Source organism: Anolis carolinensis, chromosome 2 (assembly GCF_035594765.1).
Source record: "Anolis carolinensis isolate JA03-04 chromosome 2, rAnoCar3.1.pri, whole genome shotgun sequence".
Lineage (NCBI taxonomy): Eukaryota > Metazoa > Chordata > Lepidosauria > Squamata > Dactyloidae > Anolis > Anolis carolinensis.
In genome coordinates, this window is record NC_085842.1 from 299461252 (window position 1) to 299486358 (window position 25107).

Here is a 25107-nt window from a genome sequence, read left to right on the forward strand (position 1 = left end):
GTTTTAAGGCACCTCCCTAACGTGGATTTAAAGTGAATCCAAACTCTAGTGTGATTAGGTCCTTAGTGGTGCCACAAAGGGTTGAATCCCTTTATGGTGTACTGAAACAATCAAACATAATTAAGTTGCTGATGACATCAAAGGCAGCATGAGGCAGGAATGCTCTAATCCTGGCTACATGATACTCTAGCAAAGAGCCTCCTTCCCTAGCTACAAGTTTCCATTATTGTGTCAACTAAAGGGAAAGAAAATGGCCCACAGCCAGTCTTGCCTAGCTGTGGGCAGTTCTCTGAGACTAAAGGGCTTCATTAGCCTCCTATGAGACCTTGAGTGGCAAATCACTTCCAGATTAAAAAAAGAGACTATTGTGGGCAGAGCCGGCCCTAGGTATTTTTCAAGTGTAGGCGAACAGAATTTTGGCGCCCCCCCAAACCAATCACTGAAAAATAAAAGCGTTGGATAAGCGAAAATGTTGGATAATAAGGAAGTATAAAGGAAAAGCCTATAAAACATCAAATTACATTATGATTTTAAAAATTAAGCACCAAAACATCATGTTTTACAACAAATCAATAGAAAAAGCAGTTCAATACATGGTAATGTTATGTAGGAATTACTATATTTGCAAATTTAGCACTAAACATTGAACAGGGATATAGGGCAGTGTGGACTTAGATAACCCAGATAGCCCTCAGTATTAAAAAAAAAAACCTCTAAAATCAGGACAATAAATAAAGAACAACACTCTGAAAACAGAAGAAATCCAGACAGTAAACAATCAGGGACAGCTAACTCCTCCCAAAAAAAGATTCTCCCAGGCAAGAAGAAGCCAGGCCTTGAAGCCACAGGGCCATTAAATGCTAATCAAGGTGATTAATTGCAACATTCACACCTGCTTCAAAGAAAAGTTCTTTCTCTCACCCTGGACTTTCTACAGATATATAAACCCCACATACCTAGCTTCCAAGTTCCTACAGACCTCACAATGTCTGAAGGCCCCAAAGGTGGGCTTGCGTGGTGCGAAGGTGGGTCTGCGCTGGCCGGAAGGCCCAGCGTGGCCGCTGGAAGGCCCGAAAGAGAAGGAGGTGGAGAGTGGTGCCCTCCTCCCAGGACGATGGTGCCCCCGGGAAGATGGCGCCACAGGCAAATGCCTATTTCGCCTTATGGTTGGACCGCCTCTGATTGTGGGCCTAAAACATTCTGGGGTGCCTGAAACATGTCAAAAATGCCCCATGGACCCTAGAAGGCATTTAGAATATATTATTTGGTTTCTGGGATCAATTAGGACATTGTTCGCAGCCTCTGGGCCACACTTTGCCCACTTAAATGGCTTGTTGAAAGTAAAACCAATAATTTAGTCCCAAAGTTTACTTATTCTTACTTATGCATTTGGATCCTAGATCACAATTTTATGATTTCTGAAGAGCCCTGCCTATCTCCCAAAGTTTTCAACACCCCTTTTTCTAAAAGAATAAATACATAAAAACTACTAAGAAAGCCTTGCAAATGCATGCAAGCACAAAAAATACTCCCACTCCCACATTCACCCCAGGACCTCTGGCACACTCTACCTAAAAAACTCCATTTTCCTCTGCAGTCTCAAAATAGCAGAAGCAAATATTGTTCCATCCATTGCTATTTTGAGAGATTGTAAAGTGAAATGAAGGCATTTTGGCTTTCTGTTGCAGTGCAATCTGCAATGGGAGAGTCTGGGGTGGAAACTGTCCCCTGTTCCTCACATAGTTGCCCAACCCAGATGCATACATGCATGAAACAGTTCAGGGAAGAGTATCAAATTAATTTAATTTCCTAGTGAGCAATTGAGAAAGGCATCATTAGCAATTATGATCTCAGATAAGACATTCTGTCTTCTTTCTACTTTGGGAAGCTCGCTGGGATGATTTCATTAGTTTGGTACTGGCACAAAATGTACTTTGCTGCCTGCCAGAAGAAAAAGAGGAGCAGAGATTCTGGACATCAGACGGAGGTGAATTGCAGCAGCTGTGTGACTCCAAAACCTAAGAATGGCATGCAAACCTTTTTAGCATCCACACACTGTCCCATGCAAACTCAGAACAACATTTTATTATTCTTTCAGTGGCTATGCTGGAAAAGGAAGCAAAGCGAAAAAGGAGGAGAGAGTATTTTCGTCCCTGTTAAATTATGGACACCTGCTTGACCCAGATCTTGTTGCATGTAAAACATCTTCCAGCAGCATTTCAGGAGACTGACACAAAGTGGAGCTAGAGAGAAAGAAGAACATGAATATTAAGCAGCCTGTGGCCTAAATCCAGTTGTTAATTCCAAGTAAAGTAGACCCACTGAATCAATGGAGGTTCGGTGGTTTTGTTTTTAGCCAGGACTAAGAATTGGATCAGGACTAAATTTCAACGTAGAATTAGAGCTCAACATAGATATTACTTCCTTGATTCATTTTTATCCAGACTTTCCTCCATGGAGCTCACAACAGAATAAATAGTTCCTCTATTCTTAGTTTTGTAGAAGCTACAAGAAGTGACGTGAACTGAAAGATCATCACTGACCTGACACAAAAAATGCCTATGTCCTATGACTGACATTTTCATGAACAGGGCAAAGCTCAGGGTCTTTTCTATGGTGGTAGCAATAATAACTTTAGAACTTTAACATGACTTAAAGAGCAGAACTTGAGAAAGCATTCACAGGAGCTGTTTTAAAGTTCAGACTAGAACACACACTCACACAATTAAGGAAGGGCCAGCAAATCCAAGTGAGTCTGAATATTTGAAAAGAACATACCTGACGAGGTGACCATTTTGAATCTGAATTACCAGAAATGATATTTCATTCTTCCTGACCATTTTTCTCCTACTGTTTTTTAAACTGGGGCCTCAAATAAGTGTTTTGTGTTTTTGTGTGGTTCCAGATGATTTTCAGTCTTGTTTTGTGGGAATGCCACTGGTTTGAAGATGGGAGCAAAAGACCACATATAGTCCATGGCCAACATGATTTCAAGCTCTGCTTTTCAAGTTAAAAATAACCCATTATGCTGGAGTGAAAAATGCATTTGCAATTAGTGTAACTGGTATTTCATGTCATATCTAACCACCAAGACATTTGATTCATTTGAGCATTTTAATTAGATCTATCTTCATTTTCTTTCAAAAGTATTAATCAATGCATGGCTTCATAGGTTTCTAGATTATAATATTATAAAGTTGCAGTAACAGGTCTAATGGAGTTTTTAGGGCCTTAGAACAACTCTTTTAATTGATAACTTTAATGGCCTGAGGGTCAGGGATTTTTTAATGGTATAATGTTTTAATTTATTAATTTGTTAAATTGGTGTATTTGTGTATTTCTGTTTACTTTGCTTATATGATGTTTCTGTTGTATTTTATGTTATGTAATTTTGTCATTTTTAACCATTGTACACCACTTTGAGTCCCACCCATGGGAGAAAAGTGGGGTAATAATAATTAATAATAAAATAATAATAATAATAATAGTGTGAAATCCATGGAATACAAGTGGCTTCCAATGGCTCAAGTTAAGTTAAAGATGTGCTTTATGATGGTAATAGGAAGCAAGATATGGTTATAAAGATGATAAAAAGATCTAGGAACCAAATCTTGTGAAGAATAGTTTGAGGAGCTGGGGATATGTAGCTTAGAGAAGAGAGAGGTGACATAAGAGTCATCTTTAAATATCTGTAGAGATTTCAAATAGAAAATGGAGTAACCTTGTTTAATGCTGCTGCAGAGACTAGGAACAAATGAAAACAAACTGTAAAAAAGATTATACCTAAGTATGTGGAAGAGCCCAGACCACTTGTTTTAGGGTTGTTTGTCAGAGTAATAGATTTCCTCAGAGTGAGACTATCTTTTTTTTTTTTTTGAGGTTTTGAAACAGAGACTGGATAGCTATGTCTCAGAAGTACTTTGGCTGTGTACTTTGCCAGGTGTAAGACTAGGGAACCCGGGAAACAGCAGGGGAAACCATGGGGCAGGCTACCAGTTCATCCTCTTACCATGGTTGGTCATGGGATCCCATCCCACAATGTTTCCCCACTGTCTGCTGCTTCCTCCTGCATCCTCCCCATTTCTTCTATGAGGAGTTGGGTGTATACCCGAATCCTCAGGGCCCTGTGCTGGTTGCATGCTGCCTGCACGAAGCCCACAGGACCCTGACAGAAGTAGCCCTGCATCATCTGATGGGCTTTGACAGACTCCATGTTGGCATAGTTCTAGCAGTGCTAAGAAGTGGGAGGAAGACGCTTCTCAGCCTCCGTGTGATGAGGTCATAAGTTATCCTTGTGGGTTTTTTTACCTCTAAAATTCAGGTTGTGTTTCACAACTGAATGGTAATTGAAATCTTATTACCTCTGCTCTCATATTCTAAACATTTCAATATAGGATAATTTTATGGCTGTTATCCATAATTGCTCATCAGAGATTTTGAGGTTTGCTTATTACGTTTAGTTGAAGAGGCCACTTTGTTATCAGGGTGTTGATATTTGCAATATTGGTTGTTGTTTTGTTAGAAAATATTGTCAAATGTTGTTATTTTTCTCCCCTTTAAAATAGCTACTACTTTGGAAGCACAAAGTGCCAGACAGCAAACTTCAGACAGCACTTCTGATAATGCAGCATCACTTTCAGGAAAATCCACCTCAGGTAATGATTTATTACTTTTTCTGCAGTGAGCTGCAACTACTTTTCACATCTTACAGCGATGACACATGGCCCTGCAGAAATTGCACTATATTTTCCTTTGTTGACAGGACTTGATAGAAGTAAGAGTAACGATCTGGTTGTGGGTTTCCTGTAAGCATGTAGTTGGACTCTGAGGGAACACAATGGCTTTTCCTCTGATCAGGCAGGGTTCTTCTCATGAGAACAATAATAACAACAATTACAGGACCATGGGATTCATGCCTTTGTCAAAATAATCTCACTCAACAGGAATTTACACTCTGTACTCCTGAGAAAAGAAAGATAAGCCTGAGGAATGCTATGTGTGTGACTTTGCATCTAACAATATTGTCATTCATACAAGGAAAAGTGTACACCTTGTTCTTCATTGATGGATATGATTTTTTTTCAGTACAGACCACTGGACCAGATGCTGGTAGTTTTGCTGTGAATGATATGTATGGAGGACAGTATATAAGGCAGTTGTTAGTGAAGCAGAAACTGCACGAAGCAAAATTCCTAAGACTGCAACTCATAGTCCATTTATATTAATGACAGACACACAGTTGACATAATCTCTCATAATCTGTTATGAACCAAGAACAAAACAAAACTTCATGAAATTTGAAAAAAAAACTTAGCAAAATCAAGACTGAAAGGCTTCTACATTTCTAGACTAATGGCCCTTCTAAACGCCAAGTCTTTTCAAATGGCTTTGTTCTCCTTTTGAATGTTCAGTGACTGTAGGAAATGCTTTTTGAGTTGTTCATGCTTTTTGTGTAACATGGCTTCAGCTAAGAAAAGTTTAGATGTTTACTTCTCAGTTTAGGAACTTCTGGCACAGATTTCCTGTAGTGGAACTGAGTTATTTGCTCATGGTGGAGCTGCCAGGAATCATCTGGCTTGTTACTTCAGGAAAACAGGACACAAAGTAAATGTGGCTTTGTTGTAACCCAGCAGGATGCTTCTGAAGTCCTGAGGTTTCATTCTCCAAGCTATTGGGCTTCATTTTCCTTTGGAAAACCGTCACCCACAGGAGGTCAGCAAAAGATTGCTTGGGACAAAGTGTCTTCCCAGTTCCCAAACACTTAATCTCACCTACAGGAAGGGAGGAGCTTTCTCAAAACAGGAATCGAAATACTATATAAACCCCAGCCTTAGAACAAAACAATTGTCCTACAAGACTGGAAGATTTCCTACAAGACTGGAAGTCTTTTTGGTTATATCCAAAAACTATTTTTCTAAATAAGGGTGTTTCCAACTTGGGGTTATTCTTTCAAAGTTCAGACTAGTGCTCAGAATGATTTTCCACCTCCATAACATAAGAGCTGCCATGTGCTACTGGGAAGACCCTTGATTTAAATGTGATCCCATCTGAATTCTTAAACATACAGCAGATAAGCTTACGGTAGTCCTTTCCTGATGAGGCTGAATCCTTTCCACATTTGTGACAGTGTGCATAACTGTGTTCTGAGCATGTGGAATTTACTTGTTTGATCTATAATTCCTGGAAGCTGGCTAGTGATTGTGCTGGTTGTGAGCTTTGAATTCAAAAAGTAACTTCTCTAAACTCTGGCAGCAGTAGTGGATGTGCCTCAACACATTAGGGCAAATTTGAAGGCATGCACCAGTTTGCCTATCATTTTATGACAGAGCCCTCTGACGCCCATCCCGTGATGCACTACAAGTTCCGGTGGGGTTGCATTGTAAAAGGGAAAGCAAAACGCTGCATGCTGCCACAGTGACAACACGGAGCACTTACCATGTTCTCTTGGATCAACGGGGAGAAGCCAGGCAGTGGACACTTCCCCCCGTAGTGGTGAATTGGGCAGTGTGGGGCATGGGGCGACAGGTTCCCCATGCGCCTGGACAGGCACCGCCAGAATCGCCATGCTCCGTGGCAATTCCGGTGGCCTTTGTGATACAGTCACATATCCCCAATATTTGTCCACAAAGAAGACAATCCTAACTGTCAGCCCCAACTGTCAGCCAATGCTTCCCCATCATACATGATGATGCATCACTGCCCAGCTTAATTCCGCGGTAGTCCCATTGTTCCTAATGGAAAACCGGGGGGGAGGGGGCTACGATGTTTGCAGTGCAGCACTCTTATCATGCTGCTGCCCCAGTTCACCCACTGAGCCCCATCGGAAATCCTTCTATGTCACCTGATGGGCGGTGTGGGGCTCCTTGAGTGAACTAGGGTAGAAGCGTCCTAGGATGTTTATTTTTTCACATACAATTAGGTCATAAGTGTGGGGTCATACATAAGTCGTATTTTAAGTGACAGAGCCATCTTTATAAAATGAATTTTGAGCCTTGTGGCCCTTATACTTTCACTTCAACTTACTGAGAAGGTTTCAAATTAATATTTCACAAAATCATAGCTAGAAAAAAATGAATCTAGTGACATTTTTTTTTCCTTTTGGCAGGATCATCCAGCAGTACACAACATTTTAGCCAAACTGAGAAGACTCCTGTCCTTATATTCAGACGAGATAATATTACCATAAGTGGTATGTTTTTAATCTTCATTACAAACTTTGGCTAGCAGTAGATAAATAAATGCCTTTCTTTTTAAAACAAATTACCAGTAAATTTCTAAGTACTGTACTATGAATGCTTTGAAACTTAAAGCATCTAACAAAAATGGAGGTTCCATATATACTTGTGTATAAGTCAACCTCGTGTGTAAATCAAGGGTAAGTTTGGGGCCCAAAACTATGGAATTTGATATGACTTGTGGATAGTTCGAGGGCCATTCAAGTGCCAATACTGCCTTTGATGGCCAACCAAGCAGAGAGAGGAAAGTTACACTGCAGTCAATTTCCCACCCAGGCATCCAAAAAGTCCAAAAGTAGTGTCAAAGTGGCAACAATAGTTGCCTTTTGCCACTCTACCCAGAGAAACGGATAGGTGATTTTGATAAGAGTTAAGTTACAGTACTGACATTGAACCACAGTTATGCATTTTGGCACAAGATAACTGTTTATATTGTGCAGAGAGGCAAATTATCTTTTGCTTTACTTGTCTAAGACTAGCTTTTGGCTGCAAAGAACTGCTTATAGGCAGCTATACAAGCCTTTCATTTGATACCTGTTGCAAGATTCATGGTCTTATTCTTCCTTATCTGGGTCACTTCATGAAATATCTTTCCTAAACCAGTTTATCAAGTTTCCTCTTTCAGCCACAACAGGTAGTTTTCTTGTCATTTTGAGGACTTGAAGAGGGTTTTTTAATTTCTCTTAGACAGAAAGAATGTGGAATATGTGTGTTAGCCAGTAGACTGATTATTTACTGAACTGATTTTGCTTCATTGAAAGATGTGTTTTCCATCCAGCAGCTAATTGCAATGGAATTGCAAAACAGATATAAACCAGGCATCAAGGAGGAAAAAAACAGATGAAAACTACAATACAGTCAAAATTATAACAGTGAGGAACTATTTCAGAGCTTGGAAATTTGTACCATAACCCCCAAAACCTTCCAGCCAACATGACCAGTAAATTTTGGGAATTTTAGTTTTAATAATAATAACAATAATAATAATAATAATAATAATAATAATAATAATAATAATAATTTTATTTTTGTACCCCACCGCCATCTCCCTGAGGGGACTTGGGGCAGCTAATATGGGCCAAGCTCAGGCAATTACGATAAAACAAAATAAAATATGTACAAGACACCCGACATCATCAAGTAAAAATGCTTACACAGAAACATAGTAAATCAATACAATAGTAACAATAACATAATAAAACATAGTATAAAAACAGTACAAGAATTAAACGAGGGCGATCTGGGCCAAAGGAGAATTGGCAGCATTCTTCATTTTGTTTTTAAAGTATTTCCCCTTTTTCATGTCAATTCAAAAACAGGCCACATCTAACCTGGCACTCCATATTTCCCAATGCCAGATAAGAGGATTCAGTAGAGCATAATATGGATATCTGCAGGGTTGGAAACTTGCATCTGTTCCCAGAGTGATAGTAACCCATTCCCAGTTGAAGGAAACAAAGTTTAAAATTACCAATCTAGTTTCCACTTTCTAAGGGCCTTAATAATAATAATAATAATAATAATAATAATAATAATAATAATAATAATAATAATAATATTCTTATATCCCGCCCCATCTCCCCGAAGGGACTCGGGGCGGCTTACATGGGGCCATGCCCAGACACGACAACACAAATCAAATAAAACATTAACAAACCGAGCAATAAAACTTCAACATGATTAAAAACAGTCATAAAAGTCAATATATAAAATAATATTAAAATAATATTAAAATCACGATTTTTTTATACTAAGCTAAAACAAATGGTTTCATTGACTAATTTTATACAATTTTGCTGTATTTTATTGTTTTTACCAAGGGGTACTGTAAATTTATGTTGTTGTCTTGACAGCTAAATTGCCTATGTTTTGTTTTGCACTTGTTGTATTTTGTATTTTGAGTGTTTTGTGAGCCACCCCAAGTCCCTCTGGGAGATGGTGGTGGGATATAAAGTTTTTAAATTATTATTTATTATTAAAACCTAGAAGGAAGTGAGTTAAAATAACCTACTTCCTCCTGGGTTTCAGTCCTCACCCCCTCCCACAACCACGGGCTTTCCCTCGGGGAGGGGCAGCTAGATACATCCAGCCATCCCCCATCCACCTCCCCCCCCCCCCAAAAAAAAAGATTTCCCGAAGGGCCTGCCAGCAGTGTAAGCTCATCTGCAAAGTCCTCCTTTGCAGTGTTTCAGGAACTGTTCTGTCATCTTAATAGCAAAATTAATGTAAATGTAAGTCAGTCTATAATTTAGTGAAGGGGGGGACCAAGGGATAGATTTTATATTTTAAGTTACTTCCTTTTAATTCTAAACTGTTTTCTTCTAATTATCTCCAATAGGATTTCCTGATACTACATTAACAACAAATATCACATTAGAGAAGCCAACTGAACTTGAACTGTTGTGTAGCTTGGTTATCAAACCTTCTACAGAAAGGGAAATCATGGAAGTTTCCTGGAAGATAGGCGATGTAACAATAAAAGAGGAAAGCCTCAACAGGACAGAAACCCATACTAAGTGGTGCACTCGACATACGTGAGTGGCTTCTGTGAAATTTGTTTACCATGGTTTTAAACATATGAATAGGAACAAGGTAAAGAAGGAAATGGCATGCAGAAAACATCCATCTGTATTGCTTGTTATATTGCATCAGTTGATTGTCTGGTTGTATGATAAACAGTTACACCATGCTATAAAGATGTATATTTTACACGTGTGGCAGTTAGTGATATAGCAGCCTTCGTGATATACCACAGCATACGTATTACTATATTTTACCCCTATGCAAGCAGAGAATTCAAGCTAGGGATGCCATGTTCTCTATTAATAAGTAATTCCTTTATTAAAAATTGATCTGTAAGATTTCATTCTGATGACCCATCATGCAAAACCTTTTTGCCATCAGCTGATGAACTTGTATTTGTCTAAAAAACCTATGCACTGCAACAGGGATGATTCCTCCATAAAACCAGGATACGTTATCATTCTTTTAACAATTGTTCTGCCATGTTAATTGCAATTTTTAACTGTTATAATTAAATCAGTGTCATTATTATCCTAGTTGAACAAATCCGTTCTTTTTGCAAACTATTATTTAACCATTCTTTTCAGGGTAAATGTTGAAAAGGAGGACCAAATGGAAAGTTACACTTGCATTTTCAAAACCAAACCAGAAATAAATGCAACATTTCATTTACAAGGTATGATTCCAGAATTTTGCTTATTTGATGATCAAATTAATATATAGTAAAATAGTATGACTAGATTTTGTTTATAGTTAGCTGACAGTGTTGGTGTGTGTGTGAGAGTATTGAACATTATCTTATAAATAAATGCAGTCTTATAGAACAGTTATTTTATAGCCATAGCTAGAACATATATGTAAGTGATAAATGCATGAGAAAATCTGCTGTGCAAAGGATGTATTATTTTAGCCTTTTTTAGGGGTGGGGTGGAGGCAACAAATAGCTTTTTATTTTTAAAAAAATATTTAATCTTCTAGTTTTGACCCATTTCCTGACTTTTTGTACACTTGTTTATTTTGCTTTGTTTTTTGCTGTACAAGATTTGCAACAGTTTTCACTGATGCTGTTTATTTCACTGAAATAGGACAGTAATAAAAGGTATCCAGATGTAAGATGATGTTTTACTGAAGATATCACGTGTTGAATTATTAAAACGTGGCTAAATATAGAATAGTGATACACCTTGGTAAATGTTACTTAAACATTAATTATTTGTTGCCTTAGACATAGTTACAGTTTTAGATCAGAGCAATAATGTTTAGAAGAACCACCCCCGGCTAGACATAGAGCCATTGTTCTTCAAATTGTATATTTATTTATAAAAGAATATAACAACACCCTGTTTTCTCCATGAAATGCCATACCTTTCCTGTACTAGAATAGCATTGATACACTATCAAATTCTCCATTTTAGCTGTAACAAATAGACTTGTGCATTTGTATAAAATTACTTACCATTTCTATTTGTTCCATTCGTATTGGCCCGTTCTGTTTTCGTCCACTGCTTATGGAAAAAGTGCCTATACGAATGATTTTTTGGGACTTGGGTGTGAGCCGGGCCTATGGTCAAGCACTCGATTGTAAGCCCAGCAGGCAAGGCCTACGAGCATTGAGTGCTTGATGCTCATAGAAAATGCACCCAAATATTACTTTTTCTTTTACTTGTATCTGTTTTTCTTATGATTTCCATTTTGGGCCAAATTTATTGGTTTATGCTTTTTAAAAAACAATGGGGGTAGCTGATAAGTTGGACCTATCTGCTGTCCCCTTTTCTCTGTTTTGCTTTTGACACTTACTCAGGATTCTGGAGGTTTCTTCTGTTTACCTTGCTTGTTGAATGCAGGCAGGCATACTCAGCTAAAATTTTATTGACTAAAGTATAATCCCGTTCTTTCCCAGCTTAGATATCATTGCACTGTTTACTGAGGGCACATTGCTTTAACTCAACACCAAAAGCCTGTGTTTCTACATCCCTCTTTTACCATCCGTCCAATGCTGATGTTGCAAGAATCTTGCAACTAGACAGAGTACACACTATTTTCACCTGGAATACTGTGTCCTGTTCTGGGTATCAAAGTTCATAAAAGATATTGACCAGTTGCAACAGGTCAGAAAAGGATCACCAAGATGATCAAAGGTCTGGAAGCCAAACTTTATATGGAAAGACTTCAGGGGTTGGATATGTTTAGCTTGGAGAAAACTGAGATGCATCATTATACTCATGGCTAAAGAAATGTCATGTAGAAAATGGAGTAAGTTTGTTTCCTGCTACTCCCGAGACTAGAATACAAGTAATTGGATTCAAATTACAAGAAAAGATATTCTACCTTAAAAATCAAGAAAAGTGGGGCTTTTTATTATAAGAGTGGTTCAATAGTTAAAAAGATTGCTTTGGAGGGTGGTGGACACTCCATCTTTAACATCTTTAGCAAGATGTTTTTTGTTTTCTTTTTTTCATGTCAGGAGTGACTTGAGAAACTTCAAGTTGTTTCTGGTGTGAGAAATTGGCCGTCTGCAAGGATGTTGCCCAGGGGTTGCCCAGATGTCTGATGTTTAACCATCCTTGTAGGAGGCTTCTGTCATTTCCCTGCATGGAGAGCTGGAGCTGACAAAGGGAGCTCACCTGCTCTCCCCGGATTTGAACCACCAACCTGGTGGTCAGCAGTCCTGCCAGCACAAGGATTTAACCCACTGCACCACGGGGGGCTCCAACAAGATGTTAAATGGACAATTTTCAAGAGCAATTCAGTTTTGTGTGCCTGCATGCCATGGGGTTAAACTAATGGCTCTTTTGGTCTTTTCTATCTCTAAAATCCTAGTGTGTGCTATCTGTAGCAAATGTCATTAAAATAAAATACCATGACAAAAGAGACCACGCTTGGCTGAAAAATATTAATCAAAAAGAGATGTGGTGATAACAATCAGATACATTTTATTTCATGGTTTATTTGCTCAGCCATAATTGATTGGTGCGATGCAAGCAGTATGTTTAACATTGTTCTACTTTTCAGTTGGCTGAGTTTTCAGTTATGTGACCAAAGGATGTGCTATATAAGAACATTCTGAATATGTTGCTCTTTCCTTGGCTTCGTACAGCCTGCTTTGCTTTTTGTTTTTGCCCTCCTTTTCTATACATTTAAACAGGGAACAGAGCTGATATGGCAGAGGGGAAAGATGACACAACATCTCCAGAAGGTTATACATAATGCACAGTGTTGGCTGAATAAAACTTAAAGGAGTTCCTTCTTTGGCTGCAATTCCCAAAATTCCTCAGCCAGCCCAGCCACTCTCAGAATTATAGAATCTCACTGGATTCTCTGCAAGTGGGTGGGATTTTTGTGTGATGTGGATTCAATAAAGATTGTAGAAATGGAGTTATGCATGTGATGCACATTGCACAATGTACATATGAGATTTCAGGGGAGTATGATTTAAACACAGATATGCTTCAAAGCTAAATCTGATTCACAGAAGTTGATCATACTGATTTTAGTTTCATTTAACTTCCATAAAAGTAGGCTTAGTACGAGTAGTACATTGACCTCAAGTGAAATTGATTCAGATGTTTTTCCTATGCATATGTGACAAACCTGCCACTGAAAAGAAGGGGTGCAATGCAGGTGCAATCCAGAAAAGACTACTTACCTGTGAGGATGCTATGAAATAAATCTTAATTGGTTTTTTTTAAAAAAAAAAAATAGCACCACCCTTTCCCAAAAATGACTTCATGTTAAGAGGCTTTTAGAAGATCCACCAAAGGTTGAAAAGGTTTACTTCAAAAGAAAATAGGTCTATCAAACCTGGAAAATGTTTACTTTTAAAGAACCCCAGAGACCATGCTGGTTGGGAAATTCTGTGAGCTGTAATCCAAAAATGGTGTTATTTTAAGAACTTCTCAAACATAGTCATTCCAGTCTGTTGGACCACTGTTGATATTATACATTTCATGTGCATTAATTATTCACATATTCAGTTCTTTTTCCCATTCAGACTTGGAAAGGTTACTTCCATTGTCATTTAGGAGGATTGTGTGAACACGGGATGATGCTTTTAAAGTGTTGCTAATTTTATACTTGATAGTCCAGTCATATTTTTTGTTCTCTCCGGTTATATGCAAACATTAGAAATCATGTTCTTAATTACAAGTTCTCTAAAGATGTGACAGAGAGAATTTACCAGTTAACTCTGTAAGTACAACAAAATAGTGGTACAGTATATGATATAAGCAATGTGTACAAACTGCTGGCAGTTGGATAGTCACTACAGAAGTGTACTGTGTTTTTTCTTAGTGCCTGAGATACACATAAAATCCAAGAAAATCACCAGTTACGTAGGTGATTATGTGGTCCTAACATGTACAGTTGGCAAGGATACTCAGCATTATAGCCCGTCTTCTTGGGCCTGGTATGCAACCAATGGAAGTAATGAGGTAAATTTCTGCTTCATTCATTATTGAAAAAATATTCTTCCATATTATTTTAGAAGTTGTATATTTCTGAATTAAAGCTAAGATGAACAACTTCTGAGACTGCTTTTTCATACCTCTTCTTACAGTTCTGGCAGCATCACACACCACCACATCAAAGTGTATTCTGGTTTTATTTTCTATAAATTGCTTTGCTTTGGAGAATGTTTTGGAGACTTTGGGAAGGGAGAGATGGAAGGCTAGTGTGTTTTTCAGTGGGCTTTTAAAAACTATTGTACGGTGAATTTTCAGTTGGAATTTTTAAAGAAATGGTTGGAGGTGTTTTAGAGTTTGTGGGATGTCTTGAGAGGCTACAGGGGCTATATCAAATGAGAGGACCACATTCCACACATGGGCCTCATGTTACACTTTAACATTTCTACCTAATTGCACTTCCAGGAGGAGGAGGATCCCTTAATTCCAAGACTCACCCATGTGAATCTGGTGCAAATGACACTCACATAGTGGGTGCCTCTAACCACATTTTGGGACCAATAGAGTCAGATCTAAGCTGGGACCTCAAGTCTTTGGGGGCATGAGCTGCTCCAAGTCCCTGCTTAACCATGGCTCCACCCATGCTTTTCCAATTTCCTGTCATTGGAAGGTCCACTGCCAGTGCCAATGTGTCCCTTTCCACATGGAATGTGGGGATATGGATCCCAGATTCCAGCAGTAGCAGGTCAATCCCTCCCATACTTTAAGAGACACTACTAAATGGCTCAGAGAAGGAAAAACACCAACTGAGGGCCCGTGGAACAAAGAAGTTCCATCATTTCCCCTTTCTTTGGCCACTAAGTTCAAACAATGGAGCTGAAGAATTTGTTTTCTGTCCTAGGACTGGATTGAGTTTACAGTCCTTTCACTTCAAGCCCACTTAACTCATTTCACAATCTTAATTTAAATGGGGAGAAGGGAATGTGTTGTTGTTTGCTAAAAGAGCGGGAAACATTAGGATGGTCATGTGGAGACTTTAGAGTGAAGAGTCCTCTATTTGAAGGGCTCTCAAAGTTCTCTGTCCATCTTAAAGACACACACTCATTAGAAGGAGAATGAAAAATTCTCTCAACAACATCCCATTGTCTTCAACATATTTGATTGAACATTTACATGAAACAGTATCCCTATGGGTCAAGTATTCATTCTTCTTTCCAGTAATTTCCCTATACTATTTTCTTCGTTGTATTTTTCACTCCCATGTCTAAATGTTTGTTTCTAGGTTTTATAATGATGGAATACTTCAGTTTCTATCATCCTACTAAAGTTTTCAAACTTGTCTTTCCAGGCATTTATTAATATTAATACTACTGCCATGCCAGAGAAATACGCCATCACCAAGAATCATGCTAATGTAACCAAACTGAAGATCATGACTCTTACTGAGAAAGACAGTGGTTCTTACCGGTGTGAAGCCACTTTTCCATTGGGCAAAAGCAAAGGGAAGGTGTCTTTGACAGTCCTCACCTATCTGGCACCACTTAAACCCTTTCTTGCCATCACCGCTGAAGTTATTGTTTTAGTTGCTGCCATCTTTATGTATGAAGTATGCAGCAAAAGGAAGGAAGTTCAAGTTGGTAAGATACAGAAGTGTATTTTGTAATACATACTTATTAAAAAGGAAGCATGCATTTAATATTTGTAAATTACAGGATCTGGGATAATTTCTCTTTTTTTGGACAACAGTTCCCACACTCCTCAGCTACCATTCTTTTTTATTGTGGGGGGGGGGGGGTACTACAGTTCCAACAGCCATCAGTTACTAATGGAATTCTTTGAGAAGTATCCACCCAAATGTAGGCTTTCTAAGATCTTGTAGATCTTGCATTTCTGCCCACACCTGCTTTATAGAAAATTAGATGGATAGACCTTTCAGCATAGGTTCATCTACTCTAACCTGACCCAACCTGGCATTTTGGACTGTCAGTCCCATCATTCCTAGTCTACATGGTCACTGTGTGTGTTGGCCAGGGAGGCTGGGAGTTGTAGCTGTCAGATAACTGTGTTCACATTGGAACACAATTCTTCAATCTACATGTCAAGCAATGCAGCAATTTTGTTAGGGATGGGGGTGGTTTGGTGAACCCCTAAAGAGATTCATGTTGTCCAACAGTGTGATGCACTCTTGTCTTAGATCTTGTCTTATCAAAGTTAGTAGAACTTTCTTCACAATGAATGTTATTGAGACTGGATTATATAAATAATAATAATTGCAATGCACGCACCACTTTCATGAATCCCCACAAAAGTGGGAAAACCACAAATCAAAACCCCTTCTATCTTCTAGGAATCTCTAAGTTCTCCAGCATAACTCTATGCTCAACGTTCTTCAAATGTTGGAGGGCCTACAAATGCACAAGGAAGTGCTTCTCTAAGAATCTGTAGGTCCTCCAGTGGAATGTGATCATATGGTCATGCTGGAGGACCTAGAGATTCTTAGAGATAAAATATTACTCAAATCCATGAACAATCAAAGTTAACTTAACAAATGTGGAGAGCCAAATGTAACAAATCCCTTCAGATGGATTGAACTACCACATGCTCATGGCAAAATATCAAATGGTAATATCAAGGGCTTGAATCCTATCAGCAATCTCATATAGAGTGGATCCACTAAATCAGACATCTAATGCTGGTTTCAAAAATATTTTGGAGGTAGATTTTAAACAGAAAACCTACTAACCTGTTTAAAAGTGGGCTATTTCTAGGAGAACCAAATCAGTCTCTTTCTTTGATTGGTGAGGGTGGGTGGAGTCTGGAAGATTCAGGGATTACAAAAATCTTTGATTGTTCCTTGTGGCTCCAGTACCAGAATTTCCCTTTCTATGCAGTATTCTTTACACTTATTGATCTGTGGCATAATTCTAGATGACACTCTAGGTGAATAACGACAAGAAGCCAAATTGGACAGTATTATTTAATGCCTGGAGGGCTTGTGTTCCTTCTTAGACATTTCAAGACAACATCCTGCAATCCTGCTCTGAGCTATGTCATGGATTGTCAGACTTTTGCTTTCTGCATGTGGCAGTCACTAAGAAATGAATTGATGTCCTATTATTTTAATATAATGTAGATGTTCTTGTTTACTTGTCAATGATCTCTGATTTATTGATAGATTATATAATAAAAACATAATATAGAGTTTCTCTTTGTCTCACAGAAGCTGAAAAGGAATTTGAACAAGCAGAAACACTGTAAGTAATCTTTTATTCTATATTTTGTGTTTTTGTAATCTGTACTTTTATAGGAAATGGTTTAAAGTTCATGCTAGCAGTGGGGATATTTTGCTTCATCTGTAGTGTTTTCAACTACTACCAAATTCCTTTCCATTGTGCATAATGGGTATTGTGATCTAAAATATTGGAATGAACAAATATTTCTCAGTTCTGTTTTGAACAGTGGGAGATGGATATTGATTTCTTTAAAGTTCAAGTGTGGCCATTACTTCTCCAATTGTTCTGAATCAGTAAGTCCCCAGCTCATCTAGGAGAGCAGCTAGGAGAAGACCCTCAATGTGTTGACCTAGTTAAATTCCTGCTTTCCTCCCAATCCCTGTGGCATCAGGGTTCACCCTCTATACTGCTCCTTATCTACCTTCTGGCTGGAAGGATGTGGGCTAAATTAAATGTTGCTTATCCCGTCTCTCTAAATAAATGAGAAAGAGTAATCTCCTTATTTCACATTGATCTTAGACTAGCCACTTTAGCTATGATTTCTATTTGAAATGCCAAGCAGGAAAATATGTTCTGTGTGTGCATGTTTGTGATTGAATGACAAGCTGTGAGCAACTCTGGTTTGGGACTTAATGCCTAATGCTCAATGACATCATTGTCGCTGTCCTTAGGACTCAGGTCCTGCCTGGAAATCTTGAAGCCTGGCATGATCCTGAATTGGTAACCCTGATTGCCATGACAAATTAGCAATATGAGACTTAATAGTGAGTAGGAAAGAGAGAAGGCATGACTAAATGAAAGTAAAATCAGGATTCATGATGTAAATCTTTCAATGCATGCCTCGTTTTCTGCGCAGAAAATCAGAAGACAGCAACGGTTTGGAAAACAATACTACAAGGCAAAGAAAAACCTAAGTGCTTTGGAGATGGAAGGTGAGTGCAAAGTACATTTCAGAGATTCTGAGGTTATGAATGGATGAGTACTGTCTCCTTAGGATGGTTCTCATAATAGTTTAATAACCAACAACTAAGCCTTGACAAGCAGCTCACAAAAATGACAAACATCTGCTTTTTAAGGACATGTGTTGATACCATATTCCTCCAATGTCCTGATTTGGCAGAAACACTTCTCATTTCTCCTCAGTCAAACCACTGTTCCATCTTTGAAAAACTGATACCCTACAACTGCAAGATAGTTTTAAAGCCAGTGTAGTGAGATTCTAGGGACCAGTTTTCTGCTCCTATGATCTACTATATGCTACATCTGCCCAAAATGTTAAAGTACAGGACAAATTAAAACAGCAAGTTGTAAGACATCTACATCCCAGTATATCTGGAGGTAGAATCATAGAATCATAGAATAGTAGAGTTGGAAGAGACCTCAAGGGCCATCTAGTCCAACCCCCCGCTAAGAAGCAGGAAATCGCATTCAAAGCACCCCCGACAGATGGCCATCCAGCCTCTGCTTAAAAGCCTCCAAAGAAGGAGCCTCCACCACGGCCCGGGGGAGAGAGTTCCACTGCCGAACAGCCCTCACAGTGAGGAAGTTCTTCCTGATGTTCAGGTGGAATCTCCTTTCCTGTAGTTTGAAGCCATTGTTCCGTGTCCTAGTCTGCAGGGCAGCAGAAAACAAGCTTGCTCCCTCCTCCCTATGACTTCCCCTCACATATTTGTACATGGCTATCATGTCTCCTCTCAGCCTTCTCTTCTGCAGGCTAAACATGCCCAGCTCTTTAAGCCTCTCCTCATAGGGCTTGTTCTCCAGACCCTTAATCATTTTAGTTGCCCTCCTCTGGACGCTTTCCAGCTTGTCAGCATCTCCCTTCATCTGCGGTGCCCAAAACTGGACACAGTATTCCAGGTGTGGTCTGACCAAGGCAGAATAGAGGGGGAGCATGACTTCCCTGGATCTAGACGTTATTCCCCTATTGATGCAGGCCAAAATCCCATTGGCTTTTTTAGCTGCCGCATCACATTGTAGGCTCATGTTTAACTTGTTGTCCACGAGGACTCCAAGATCTTTTTCGCACACACTGCTTTCAAGCCAGGCGTCCCCCATTCTGTATCTTTGATTTCCATTTTTTCTGCCGAAGTGAAGTATCTTGCATTTGTCCCTGTTGAACTTCATTTTGTTAGTTTCGGCCCATCTCTCTAGTCTGTCAAGATCGTTTTGAATTCTGCTCCTGTCTTCTGGAGTGTTAGCTATCCCTCCGAGTTTGGTGTCATCTGCAAACTTGATGATCGTGCCTTCTAACCCTTCGTCTAAGTCATTAATAAAGATGTTGAACAGAACCGGGCCCAGGACGGAGCCCTGCGGCACTCCACTTGTCACTTCTTTCCATGATGAAGACGACGCATTGGTGAGCACCCTTTGGGTTCGTTCGCTTAGCCAATTACAGATCCACCTAACCGTAGTTTTGTCTAGCCCACATTTTACTAGTTTGTTTGCCAGAAGGTCGTGGGGGACTTTGTCGAAGGCCTTACTGAAATCTAGATATGCTACATCCACGGCATTCCCTGTATCGACCCAACTCGTAACTCTATCGAAAAAAGAGATCAGATTAGTCTGGCATGACTTGTTTTTGGTAAATCCGTGTTGACTATTAGCAATGACCGCATTTGTTTCTAAGTGTTTGCAGACCACTTCCTTAATGATCTTTTCCAGAATCTTGCCTGGTATTGATGTGAGGCTGACCGGACGGTAATTGTTTGGGTCGTTCTTTTTTCCCTTCTTGAAGATAGGGACCACATTCGCCCTCCTCCAATCTGCTGGGACTTCTCCTGTTCTCCAAGAACTCTCGAAGATGATTGCCAGTGGTTCTGAAATAACTTCCGCTAGTTCCTTCAATACTCTTGGATGTAGCTGATCTGGCCCTGGGGACTTGAATTCGTTTAGAGTGGCCAGGTGTTCCTGGACAACTTGTTTCCCTATTTGGGGTTGGATTTCCCCCAATCCTTCGTCCATTCCATGTTGCTGAGGTTGAAGATGGCTTTCTTTTTGTGAGAAGACCGAGGCAAAGAAGGCATTAAGCAGTTCTGCCTTTTCCCTATCCCCTGTCACCATCACCCCATCTACTCCTTGCAGTGGCCCTATCGCCTCCTTTTTCTTCCTTTTTCTACCAACATAAGCAAAAAAGCCTTTTTTGTTGTTTTTTATGTCCCTGGCAAGCCTGAGCTCATTTTGCGCTTTAGCCTTGCGAACCTTTTCCCTACAGGAGTTGGCTATACGTTTGAATTCTTCTTTGGTGATTTCTCCCCTTTTCCACTTCTTGTGCATGTCACTTTTGAGCTTTAGCTCAGTTAGAAGTTCTTTGGACATCCATTCTGGCTTCTTTGCACTTGTCTTATTTTTCTTCTTTGTTGGCACTGTTTGCATTTGCGCCGTGAGTATTTCACTTTTGAAAAACTCCCATCCATCCTTAACTCCCTTGTTTTTTAATATCGGCGTCCATGGAATGGATGAATTGTTGCAAAAGGGCTGCTCTTGAAGGCTCCGGAGAGTTTGGGTGAGGGAAAACCATGAGGTCCTTTTAGTTGCCCTGCAGTGCTGCAAAAATGTCCCTAGATAATATGTACTGTTTTGACCCATCCCTACATCACTAAGCATAAATCATAGTCTATAAAAGCTACAAATTATATAGGTTTATTTTGTTGTGCTGTGGGTAAGGTTGATATGGGTAATTGTCCCAGGTCCTGACATTTCATAATCAATCTGTGCCTTGCGATGTTATCAAGTGAGTCCTTCTGACATAAAAATGGTGATGCTCCAAGACCAGCACCAATAACAACAACAACCAAGCCTAACAGTTGAAGAATGAATGCATATGCACACTTTTCAAGGCAACATATTCACCTCCTGGGAATTTTAGGCATGAGGAGCTAGTTTTATTGGACAGGCACCCACCACACACACCAGCCATTCTTTGCAGAGCATATCTGTGGATATGACAGCATCAAGACCCAAATAAAAGTGATGGGTGAAGCTTATTCTCCTCAGTCAGGCAGTGCCATCATTTCTGTGTTCCCATCTCCATATGAGAGCATTAATCAATAAATAGGAATAATGCTATTATGGATCAATTGGTACTGCTGAATAGATATTGATAATATTTTTTTTAATCCAGGCAACCGATGAATATCCATTGCAGCAGACAAGTTTGGGCCGAAGTTCCTTGAGGAAAGAATTCATCTTATATGTCTTAAGAAAAAATATGCTTAAAATGCCTTTTTAGAAATGAATGTATGCAATGATGCTACTGTTATGCACATCAGTGTACAAGTACTGTATGAACCCATGGTGTTGTCAGTGTTCCCATGGTTATATATATTGGAGCCTTTTGACTTCAGTTAGAAATAACCCAGCCTTAATTGTTTAGCTATTAGTCTGGATTTATATATATGGAGACATTTATTTTACTTTACTATGTTTTATTGTATATGATGCCCAGCAGTAGTCAAAGACCCCAGGCTACATTTTTTATTCAAAGAAAGTAGGGCAGGAACAGATTAGTCTGTACAAGTCTTGAATCTGAAGCAAAATAATTATGTGTATTTTTTGATATTTAACCTAGCAGCAATTTATTCAAAATGCTCCAGCTGTTGAAAAGATTTTGTCAGCCAGTGGGACTTTTATTAGAACCTCCAATATTTTCTCTTTCCTTTTTTTTTTAATTTGCTTTTTATACAGAAACAAATTGCTAACTCTTATTTTTGAAAAGCTCACTGGAATATTAGCATAGCAACTGAGAGTCTTGAAAATTAGAAAACATCAGTTTCTGTCTTTGGACTGTTAAGCTGTAATGTTAAACCCAGCTGAATTTCTTTATTGGTATGTAGTAAGACCAGATTCATTCTTGCTCATGTAGCTAGGAATGTTTTCTTTTGAGACTAAAAGGGTATATCCAAACTATACATACAGAGCTATACACAGCTGTAATATTCATGACTGAACCAAAGGGATGAAACTGTATCACATATTCTCTGCAAAATATTAGCAGATCCACATTTCAATTTTCTAACTTATGTTGAAATGCAGTTTTAAAGTTCTGCCCTATTTTTGATCATAGATCAAAATCTCTGTACCCTGAAATTACCATCTGAAATATTCACATTGAAGACAGAATATAACATTTATTACAACTTGTACAATTTGTCATTAGATGTTCAAAATGTTTTAGTTAATTTTGTATTTCAGTAAAAAATATGCACAAAGAAGTTTAGCACTTTGGGAAAACCCGGCCATAGTTAAGCTTTATAAGGGACATTTACGGCCCTTCCAGATAGGCCCTATTTCCCAGGATCTGATCCCAAGTTTTCTGCTTTAAACTGAATTATGTGAGTCCACACTGCAAGATAATCTGAGCTAAACCTGGGATCAGTTCCTGGGATTTAGGGCCTGTCTGGAAGGGCCCTTGCTCTTCATAGGCATGAATTACATCTCACGACTTCCTCCACGTTACCATTGACTACTTGCATGGAGGAAACTTGGCCATGAACAGCTTCTTATACATAGATCTCCTCCATGCACACTGTTCTCACACTGTAATGCACAGATATTAGGAGCATGGGCAGGGTGATCCCCTAGAAATCACCTGACACCCCTTTTAAACTGCATTCAGGTAAGAAGAGACTAACTGTATGCTTCATTCACCTCAATGGAAATTCGCCAGTTATGATTATGGTCCAGACATCTCATTTTAAAGCATGTGTCATTTCCAAACTTGTAAATAATCAAAGGCTTTTTGTACACTTAGAGTTCATAATTCATGTCCCTTTGGCTATTTCTTCTGTGCAACCCCACTAATTAGGTGGAAGTGGAAGCATGGTTCTTTGGCTCCTGACACTGGAAATCTATTCACAGGCCAGTACAGATGACGGGGCAATGGGAATACCTTAAGAGGTGGGAATATGTCTCTATGTTTACACATGTATGTTGTGTGGTCCTTCAGGCAACATCAGAAATAGCTTTGAGGGTGGAAAAAGTTGTTCACTCCAGGTCATTGAGTATACCTAGAGAACACCAATCTATACTTTCTTGTTGTTTAAGTAATATGGTATCATCTGGAGAAGGAAGCCAACAGGGTTAAGGGACTCATTTTATGAAATTTATATGACTAGCTTCACTGCTTTCAGATTTCATAGCAGAGGAAAATATTTTTTTTCCAGTCTTGCTTAACAGAAGTACCAAACTGGAAATATACATCAGAATATTATTGAACATGCACAGTTTTCTTTAAAACTACCCATGGTCAGGAATCTTGTTGACTAGTCCCAATTAGAATAAGTCTACTTGAGTGGAGAATTGGCTCTATGCCAATTGGTATTAACAATAGGATTTAGGCTACAGTTTCGTGAGAATTCAGAAACAAATGTGTCCAGTACTCTAACCTTAACACCACAGTGATTCAGACTCATAGTCCTCAAACAAATAGCCTGTTCTGGGCTGTTCAGAAAGTTAAAAAGGCCCTGCCTAAACTGCATCCATCCCTGGACATCTCGTGCAACAATGGAATCCAGTGGAGATGAATGATGGTAATCTCTACATTACCACTTCCTTTAATGCCTCATATCATCTGGTTGGAAGACTCTCTGGTGATGGCTTTTAAGCAGCTTCATAACCAACAGCAGGAGGGAAGAGGAAGGAAGTCTCACAGTGTCACATTACATTTATACCCTTTTCTCCACCAAATTAGTGTTGGTGACATGTATCAAAAAGTAATATAAAGATAATCAGTGGTGGTATCCTTTTCATTTAGTCACATCACATGTATAGAACAACAAAACTCCATTCAGAACAAAAAAGTTTCATTTAGAACTCAGCTGTAAAGAGAGAATAATCAAACGGGCAGACCTTGGTGAAACAGAAATGGCTATTCTGGCCTTCTGTTTCAGTAAGAAAGTGAATAACCAAAAGGAACTTCATTTATAACTCATGTCTTGCTGAACAAGGTTAGAACAGTGTTGATTGTGTTATAGACAGGGGAAAAAAATCAATATCCCTGTCTGACCAAGTTTTAATAAAGAACATGGAAATGGCTTTAATGATTGCTAATTAACTGGCATTAGATTTTGAGAAAAGTGAAACAGCAATAAAGATAAGAGATGTGTCAAATATTTGGATAACATCCCAGGCATTAATTTTATTTATGTTCATGTTCTTCATCAGATATTTCTTACAGCATCCGTTGTCTCTGACTATCACTCAAAGCTTTGAAGTAATTAAACTTCACTCCTATGTTTTAGTTTCTTGTACTTGCATGGGTCTGGCACAAGATTCAAATGCGAGCTCATGTTGTGATCAGTGCTGCTGCTTCTTCAATGCTCTGCTATAAATACTGAAGCATCATTAAGCTGATTGTACAAAGGCCGCATTTTCTATCAACTGATATTTTTAAAAATATATAAATTTTTTTTTCAGTTACTGTTGAGAAAACAGCAAAACAAAACATTACTTTTAAAAACAATCCCCCTCGGAGTTGAGAAGGGCAATATACAAATACCACAAATAAAAAAAAGTAGGACTATAATTTTAATTCATCACTTTTTTGGCTTTGAAAATTGGAGCGTAACTAATTATTATTTTTTAAATGCAAGCTACAAACTGAGGCACCACTACTAAAGGAAAGAGAGATGTTTCACCCAGTTAGCAAGTTAGAGCTCTTTGAGTGGGTAGCAGTAAATTTACCAGATGAAGTTATATTATCTTGCCAACTAGTTG

The 25107-nt window shown here is 38.8% G+C and overlaps 1 protein-coding gene across 1 annotated transcript in view; it reads left to right on the plus strand.

Annotated features, from left to right (window-relative positions):
• emb (embigin) overlaps positions 1-24514 on the plus strand; it is a 39004-nt gene extending 14490 nt beyond the window's left edge. The window contains exons 2-10 of the mRNA XM_008102815.3: positions 4566-4655; positions 7106-7189; positions 9574-9769; positions 10346-10434; positions 14049-14188; positions 15507-15795; positions 17379-17412; positions 18248-18323; positions 21515-24514. Coding sequence (XP_008101022.2) covers positions 4566-4655; positions 7106-7189; positions 9574-9769; positions 10346-10434; positions 14049-14188; positions 15507-15795; positions 17379-17412; positions 18248-18305 — 980 coding nt within the window. The 3' untranslated portion in view covers positions 18306-18323; positions 21515-24514. The remainder of the gene's footprint in view (positions 1-4565; positions 4656-7105; positions 7190-9573; positions 9770-10345; positions 10435-14048; positions 14189-15506; positions 15796-17378; positions 17413-18247; positions 18324-21514) is intronic.
• The last annotated feature ends 593 nt before the right edge of the window (positions 24515-25107 follow it).